The 9,158-nt window shown below is 43.5% G+C and overlaps 1 protein-coding gene across 1 annotated transcript in view; it reads left to right on the top strand.

The window, feature by feature from the left end:
* The window catches only part of LOC137300346 (uncharacterized), a 46,078-nt gene extending 43,712 nt beyond the window's left edge, over positions 1-2,366 (top strand). Inside the window, exon 14 of the mRNA XM_067969431.1 lies at positions 1,766-2,366. Within this exon, the coding sequence (XP_067825532.1) occupies positions 1,766-2,366 (601 nt within the window). The remainder of the gene's footprint in view (positions 1-1,765) is intronic.
* The last annotated feature ends 6,792 nt before the right edge of the window (positions 2,367-9,158 follow it).

Consider the following 9,158-nt stretch of genomic DNA (forward strand, 5'->3'; position numbering starts at 1 on the left):
AGGTCGCTGACCATTCATCAGAACTGCTGATGAAACTGCTTTTCCAATCAGCAATGCAACTGAGAAATTTAAAATCAAGACGTCAGTACCAATAAGGTTTTAGAAGTCATGTGGCTCTGGGGCAAAAAAAATCTTTGTTCAACCTTTTTTCTTAATAGAACCATAGAAAAGATACAGCACAGGAAGGGGCCATTCGGCCCATCGTGTCCACGCCGGCTCGAAGAACAACTAGGTGCCCATTCTAATCCCACCTTCTTAATCCTGTCACGTGATATAAAACCACATAACAAAAGGCAGAAGCCACAATATGGAAAACAGCAGCACTCAGATGTAATAACATTACAAACAATTTAAAAAGGTGTTGAAATGTGTTCAAATCCGTAGGACAATCAAGGGACTAGAATGACATCCATTGCCTCCCTTTCCATTTTTTTAAAATCTCTCCTCCTGAAAGCATTGGCTCATCCTGGAATACAGTTCCGCAGGTACTGGCGACACTTCGGGATATCACCCAAGTAGTCATTTGCTGTGTAAGCCTAGAAAGTGAGCGGTGGCCGGCTGTTCGACTGCAGGGGGCATCACATACAAGTCTGATCCTGCCCTCATCTAATGCACTTTCCAGCGCGAGCCACCAGATAGTGATCAAAAATGACAATCTTGGCTGAATAATCTCTGTCACTAACCCAGGGCACAGTAGCCAATTGTAGCGCTCTTAGCAAAAGATCATGGATCAAACTTCACGGTGTGTATGGGCCAGTACCACATTATATCCAGACTTCATGGGACACAGTACACCCGTTTAACACAGTACCAGGCATCTGACTTTTCTCTACTTTACCTAATTCTAATAATCTATTATTCTATATATCATTTAGAAATATCAAACCCACACAGATCGGTGTGCCTTCTCAATAGTATAAAATTGATAATTCTGATAGATTAGATATAAATGTGATAGTAGCAAGATTTTTTATTTAGAGAAGGAGCTTAATTTCCATGAAAAGTGACAGAATTTTGGTAGAGAGAACAACAGATGGCTGGGAGCGTGTCACATGACTGCTACACAATCATGAGCTTCAGATATTGTATTGTTTAAAGTGTGGACTGCTCGATGAAGGGACAACACCTTCAGTGCCCATTGCCAGTTTTGAAAAGAGTAGGAGAGAAGATGAGATAGAACAGTAAGTTGTGATGAGGTGATGCCAGATTTGGGTTTAACAAGGCTTAAGCAATTTTACTAATCATGATCCCAGTGGGAATCAAATAAATCAAAATGTTAAGTTCCCTTCTATATGGAATTACATTACATAGAATGTACAGCACAGAAACAGGCCATTCAGCCCAACTGGTCTATGCCGGTGTTTATGCACCACACAAGCCTCCTCATCTCACCCTACCAGCATATCCTTCTATTCCTTTCTCCCTCAGGTGTTTATCTAGTTTCCCCTTAAATGCATCTATGCTATTCGCCTCAATGACACCTTGTGGTAGTTGAGGTGATATAATTGCTTATATAGTCTTTAAATATACAGTAACCCTCCTCATACATTTTGGTCAGTTTTTAATACCTGCAGCGGCTGCAATGCAGATTCTAACCAGTCATGCACTCCACATCTTTTGAAGTTTGATGAATTTCTCATGAAGGAATTTAATTTTTTGTGGCACTAACAGGGTTACAGTGGAAGGTTACATTCTGCACTGGGATAGACAATCCATATGTTGTGTCAATCATATCCTATTACTACTGTGATCGTCACTTTTACAGATTGCATGGAAATGGATTGGGTGACGAAGGAGTTGGCATCTTGATGAATGGGCTCATTGACCTCTTTACGGCTGAGAAGGCAGAAGAAGCCAGGCCTGGCATTCTGGGAGATGAACAGCCTGATCCCCACAAAAAGAGGCTGCAACTAACTGAACTTGACATTGGTTCAAACCAACTGACTAGTGAAGGGTTGAAAAGTGTGGCCGCCTTTCTCAGACTGAACCCACCTCTTGAATATTTGGGATTGTCCCAGAATGGCGCTGTAGACTTGAAGGGCTGGTGTGAGCTGTTTGATATTTTGAAAGACAACGGGCATGTCTCTCACGTGCTCCTTGACGAAAATGTGCTTGGCAACGAGGGGGCAAAACACTTGGCAAAAGTGCTCCGTGTTAACTGCAGTCTTTGTAAAATAGACCTGGACTGGAACGGAATAGGGGACGAAGGCGGCCTGGCTCTGGGCGAAGCCTTGTCCTCAAATCCTGGCCGATCCCTCGTGCATTTGAGTCTAGATGGGAATGAGCTCAGCAATGGAGTGAAGAAAGAATTGAACACGTTACTCGTAGATAATGACCTGAGGTTGCCTGCACCGTACAAGTCATGAACTCAGCATATCTTTTTTTTAAAACAGGCATAATATCAAAGGAGAAAATAAGACATAGTTAATGGATGGCGTCCATAGTTGGTAGTCCATCGCTATTTGTATATTTGCTACATCACAGTGATTTGCCAAGCAATTTACAAAATAACAAACACAAAAAACTGGATTGTAGAGAGTTACTTTGTGCAAAAGTCGCTTATAAAAGAGGATATGTGATCACTATATAAAGAAGGTATTCATCTAACTTAAGGAAGGCCCGCCTCCTGTTTAGAGTTACCAATTTGTGAAATAAAGAGGATACATGATGGCTGGTGGGTCAAAAAGGAATAAGATCAAATCCTGAATTAGCAAAGAGCAGAGAGAAAGAGATAAAAGAATGTGACTGGGGAAACACTGTTTACTATGTGCAGTATCATAAACACATGAACAAATAACAGGTTTACAATTTCAACAACAGAGGAAACATACACTAGAATGAGCATGATGGGCTGAATGAGATTTTCATCATATACTTTTAAGTCCTTAAAAAACATATATTTTTCAGGCTAAGTCCTCAAAACATGACTGAACAGAAAAAAAAGGCAGGTCCCAGAGAATACTGTGTTTCCAGTCAGCCTTAAACAAGAGCCAATAAAAATGATGTGCTTGTGATTAGCCTGAATGGATATCAATCCTCTATCATGAAGCAGTAATCAGCATCTGTGTTAATTTTACAGTTAAATTATCTCACTGACAGATGGGATTAACCAAATCACCAGGAAGCTTTTAGCAATTTAAATACTCATTAAAGCCCTTAAATGAATTACAACTGGTGTGAGTTATGTGTATTAAAACAAGGGTGCAAGTGGTCTAATATGCAAACCTTTCCCTGTGAGGAAAGGGAACTAAGATTCATGCTGCCGTTAAGAGTGCAGGCAGTTCAGGAGCTATCACTGAGCCACTGCGCTCGCCAATGATGGGCAGCATTGCTCTCAGAGCCTATTTAGGAGTGTGCCCATTAGCAGCGATGCCAATTACACTGGCTCACCACCTCCACGACGTGTCAAAGTCTGCTACGAAGTTGTGGGTGCTACAGATTCCCTTCAAATCTTAAAAAACAATTGAATGTGGAGTCTAACCGAGTGAGCTCACAATGTGATTGAATAATTTCATTGAGTAAGTCATTGGTCATGGAAACCATGTGACTTCTCCTACAAGCTGCTGCTCATTGGCCCATGGTAACCACATGCCTATTTCCGTGGTAACAACTGCTCATTGGGCCAATTATTTGACATTTTGTCTTGCTTTACTTTAAATACATACAGCTCCATTATTAAGGGTTTTATTTCAAATGCTGTGACTCATGTACTCCAATCCAGTACTTTCCTCTGGAAGCAGCAGCACAGGAAATCAAGTGTTTTTTTTTAAAAAAAGGGCCTGACATCTGCAGTGGGGCTGTGAACCTGGATTCTAAATAGCACACTCTATAAGATGCCTCCAGCTCAGAGGGCAATAGGAACAGGGCAAGCTCACGATTGTGTGCAGTCTAAAGAAAGCTGACTAAAATCAAGGCTCTTTGAACTCTTTCAATGCCTCGGTTTGTTTTTGTCAGTAACCAAAACCAAAGACAACATTCCAACCTCAACCATTCGTTCGGAAGAAAATTACCATCCCCATGGCTCATATCCTTGGCAGTTAGTTATTTCCTGTATCCCACTGCTTACCATCTGGAATGCTACATGTTGGAAAATCCGTTTGAAAGAGAAAGACAGGTTAACGGTTAGGGTGAGACTCCATCACAGCGGCCATTCAATTATTGATCTACTGTATTTCCAATACACCCTGATTTCATTTCTTTATATTCTTCTCTTTCCCTCATACATTAGCAACGACCCACTCGATCAGCAAGCAACTTGCTCCCAGGCCATCAACGTTACTAGTTTGGTATCATTCAATACAGCAGGTACAGGCCTGGAGTTTCCGCATGTTTTCCGCCCAGATACCAGCGCAATCTGGGCGGAATCGACTGAAATAGCGCAGAAGATCGCGGAATTTAAAACGCGAGTTACGTCCATTTCCACTTGCACTCGAGTTTCCGTGATCTTTTTGGCTGGTTTAAAGGTCAATTCGCCCAAAGCAGTTCCCCGCCCACAAAACTGGCCACCTCCGCAGGGCGGCATGGCGAGTTTCCACTGATTGCACCAGTTTGGGGGGTGTTCATCACATTGCACCCAGAATTTCGGGCGCACAGGCACCTGTGATCACATTAATCCATCGTTGGTGACCAGCAGTGAAATGAAGCCTCACTCAGGTCTGATTTTCATTTTGCTGCTTCAATTACATTTTAAATTCAGTTTAAACGACTCCAAATTCAGTCAATTGGCCCTTGGTGCACAAGACCTGTGACCAGCAGTCAACTGAAACCACTGGTTCTTCAGCTGCAGCAATTATTTGAACAAATTTTCAGTTTAAATTAGTTTAATTCAGCGATCTTGAGGCCCCATTGGTCATGCTCCAGTCAATAATCGATTGTGTGCGATTACGCTAATTCACGGGAGATTTTACATTCGGGTTTATGCAAATGAGTTTGTGCGGAAATTTGGGTGTAAATTCACCGCGGTAAAACGGGCGCAGTGTCAAGCGCAATTTTCCCAATTGCACCCGTAGCGGACACTCCAGGCCACTGTATTTAAATGGATAAGTAGGAATGTTTTATATGACAAAATATTCTTCTGTCGCACCCTGCAAGACACCTTCCATTGTAGTTTGACTTTTTAAAAAAAAATCATCTCCAGGAGTTTTCTTGGGGGTGCCGCGATCGCCTGCCGTAACTTCAGCGGAAATCCTGTTTGCACATGGATCCGGGGGTTTCTGCCGATCTTCCACCCAAGTTATGGTGGCCGATGGGAGACCCACCCACAACACCGAAGTAATCCCCAGCAAATGATTACATACTTGGACTGTTTTCACTCACACACAAAACCCTCTTGATCTAACAAATCTAATAAATGCTAAAAACATTGGGGCCAACTCCCCCACTGGCTGTGCAATGCTAAACCATACAGACCAGTTTATGCTGAGTTAACTGATCTCAACCAGGGCAGTAGTTGGGTCACTATGACTGACCTGTCTACCTTTTGTGGGGGATTTGTGGGGGGGGGGGGGGGGGAGTAACAACAACCATTGTGCCTTCTGTTGATCGCTATAGGCAGATTTCCTGCTGGAAAGTACACAGATGGGTGTCAGGTGATGGGCGTCAGATGATGGGCAGGATCGTGCTTGGCTGTAATGCTTTCCACGATGGAATAGCTTGCCAACCCTCAATGCCAAGGCTCACACATGAAGAACAGCCTCTTGGTTGAGGTACTGAAAGGGCAGCCGGTGCCTGTAGAAATGTATCCTGGCAGTGCCCCAAGTGGTAAAATTGCAATTTTAAAACATTTCTGCATCATAGCCGGTATAAAGATAACAATGCACTTTGATCATGGGAAGAATACAAAGGAAAAGCTATAAATCTGAAATAACAGAAAATGATGGAAGTACAGTACACAGGTCAGTCAGCATCTGTAAAGAGGAAAGACACTTATAACGTTTTGGGTGTGTATCCTTCATTCTCTTTTTTTTAAATCAAGAGAAGCATTAACTTAGAATCATACAGCACAGCAGGAGGCCATTCAGCCCATCGTGGCTGTGCAGGCCCTTTGAAATTAGTCCCACGCCCCCACTCTTTCCCCATTGTCCTGCAATTTTTTCCTTTTCAAGTATGCATCCAATTCCCTTTTGAAAGTTACTACTGAATTTGCTTGCACTACCCTTTCAGGCAGTGAGTTATAGATTACATAATTTAAATGGACTGGTAAGCTAATCAGGTTAAATGGGATATAGATGAGAACAAAAAACAAGATACTTCAGATGCTCGAAATACTCAGCAGGTCAGGCAGCATCTGTGGAGAAAGGAAAAATGCAAACGTTTCAGATATGAGCCTTCCTCATAACCTGAGGCGAGTGACTCACCTCCTGACTCCCCAAAGCCTTTCCACCGTCTACAAGGCACAAGTCAGGAGTGTGATGGAATACTCTCCACTTGCCTGGATGAGTGCAGCTCCAACAACACTCGAAGCTCGACACCATTCAGGACAAAGCAGCCCGCTTGATTGGCACCCCATCCACCACCCTAAACATTCACTCCCTCCACCACCGGCGCACTGTGGCTGCAGTGTGTACCATCCACAGGATGTACTGGAGCAACTCGCCAAGGCTTCTTCGACAGCACCTCCCAAACCCACCTAGAAGGACAAGGACAGCAGGCACATGGGAACACCACCACCTGCACATTCCCCTCCAAGTCACACACCATCCCGACTTGGAAATATATCACCGTTCCTTCATAGTCGCTGGGTCAAAATCCTGGAACTCCCTTCCTAACAGCACTGTGGGAGAACCTTCACCACACAGACTGCAGCGGTTCAAGGCGGCGGCTCACCACCACCATCTCAAGGGCAATTAGGGATGGGCAATGAATGCTGGCCTTGCCAGCAACGCCCACATCCCATGAACGAATAATAAAAAAACCATCTTTATTGACTCAAGTTCAAGAGCTGCAGTCACACAGTGGAACTGAACGAATGGATAAAACTACTATGCTGCCCTCTAGTGACTATTGTAAACAATTTTACAACACCAAGTTATAGTCCAGCAATTTTATTTTAAATTCACAAGCTTTCGGAGATTTTCTCCTTCCTCAGGTAAATGTTTCAAGATCTCCTTGAAGCCTACGCATTTATACATATTGAATAATACATGGTGTTTACAGACTGCCCCTGCAACTGCCCGTTGCCAAGGCAATCACCGTGTTCAGACAGAGAGGTGTCATCTGCAGAACCCCCGAATACACATTCAACAAAAAAACAAACAGGGAAAAAAAACAGAGAAAAAAAAAACACAGAGAGAGGCAGAAACATCCGGAAGGCAGAGAGAGCCAGCAAATGACCCATTATATTAAAAACAGATAACATTTGTTCGCTGGTGGGGTAACGTGTAGCGTGACATGAACCCAAGATCCCGGTTGAGGCCGTCCTCATGGGTGCGGAACTTGGCTATCAATTTCTGCTCGACGATTTTGCGTTGTCGTGTGTCTCGAAGGCCGCCTTGGAGTACGCTTACCCGAAGGTCGGTGGATGAATGTCCATGACTGCTGAAGTGTTCCCCGACTGGGAGGGAACCCTCCTGTTTGGCGATTGTTGCGCGGTGTCCGTTCATCCGTTGTCGCAGCGTCTGCATGGTCTCGCCAATGTACCATCCTCTGGGGCATCCTTTCCTCTAGTGACTAAACTGTCTTCTAGATGGGCAAGAGTAAAAGTTGAAAAGCACAGGATTCTGTGGACTGAAAGATTTTAGTTGGTAGGTTCTGTGCGGGAACACATTCTAGTGATTAGCTGGATACTACTAAATCCAAGACACCGTGTGTATCTCAATTACAAACACTGGGAATTCATGACTGCAACAATCCCTCAGATTTCAAAGAGTGTGTTTGGGAAAAGAGCATCTGCCCTTTTCCCCCACATCCAGTAGCACCAAGCTCTTTTCTATCGTACCCCATTAATGAACCTGAACCCCGACCTCAAACCAGGCATTGCATCGATGGGGCACTTTCATCTCCACACAAGCCACTCAAGTAAAATGGCCAAAAAGGAATGCCAATTTGGACATTCTTATGCTATCACTAGGAACTGGGTCAAGACTGGTCCAGAATCATTTCACAGATTTTTTTTAATTTTTTTTTTTTTTTACAGACATCACAGTCAGGGGTGGATTTAAATCTAAATGTCAGAGGTGAAAGGACATTATGCAAACCCACTGCACCAACTAGCTTCACCTTTCCCAAAACCCTTTTTTTTTCAAATTACTGAAGAGCTAGCTCACTTCTTTCCACATACTGTTTGAAGTTGCTTCCCCCCACCTTATTTTCTAGGATTCCCTGGGCCAAGCACTGAGGCAAAAGGTTCATCCTCCCTGCTACTCCACCAATTGTGCGACAGCAATCCAGTATGACACTTCTTGACGTTCCCTTCCTTTCAGGAGACAAACTGAGTCATGCTCAGCATCGCTCAGACGACAGAACTGAAATAGGGAATTCACCATGTTGGGAAAAGTGAGGGACACAAACTAGTATTCTACCACTGCATGGCACAAAGCATCTATGCTCCACCACACCCTCACAAATAGAAGGTATACCAATTTATTTAGCTTAGCTCAGTTGGTAGCGCTTTCACCTTTGGGTGAAGGGATTATGGGTTTGAGTCCTACTGTAGGGATTGACTGGACACTCCCAACAACTTGCACTTATATAGCATCTTTAACATTGACTAACACGCCAAGGCACAGTACTGAGGGAGTGGTGCCGTCCTTCAGATGTTATGTTAAAGCAAATCCCATCTGGCAATTCCTGTTATTTCAGGTAGAATTAAAGACCCCATGGCACTATTTGAAGGCTAGGAATTCTCCCACCAACATCCCTCCATCTATACCACCAAAAGGTACAGATGAAATGATCGTTCATCTCATTGCTATCTGTGAAGGCTGCTGGCACAGAATGATTAGTGTTTGCCTATGAATCTACAGTCACGGCACTCCAGATAGTAATTATGTGCCATACAAATGCAAGTAGCAATACAGAAGATTCAGAAAGACCCAATAATTCACCCATTTAAGCTCCAGCATTCGTGTTAGAGTGCAGATTATATTGGAGAAGTGAAAATGCACTCTCTCTTATGGACGCCTGCTACTAATTATTAATTTCCTTGGTCATATAATGGG

Source organism: Heptranchias perlo, chromosome 31 (assembly GCF_035084215.1).
Source record: "Heptranchias perlo isolate sHepPer1 chromosome 31, sHepPer1.hap1, whole genome shotgun sequence".
Classification (NCBI taxonomy): Eukaryota; Metazoa; Chordata; class Chondrichthyes; order Hexanchiformes; family Hexanchidae; genus Heptranchias; species Heptranchias perlo.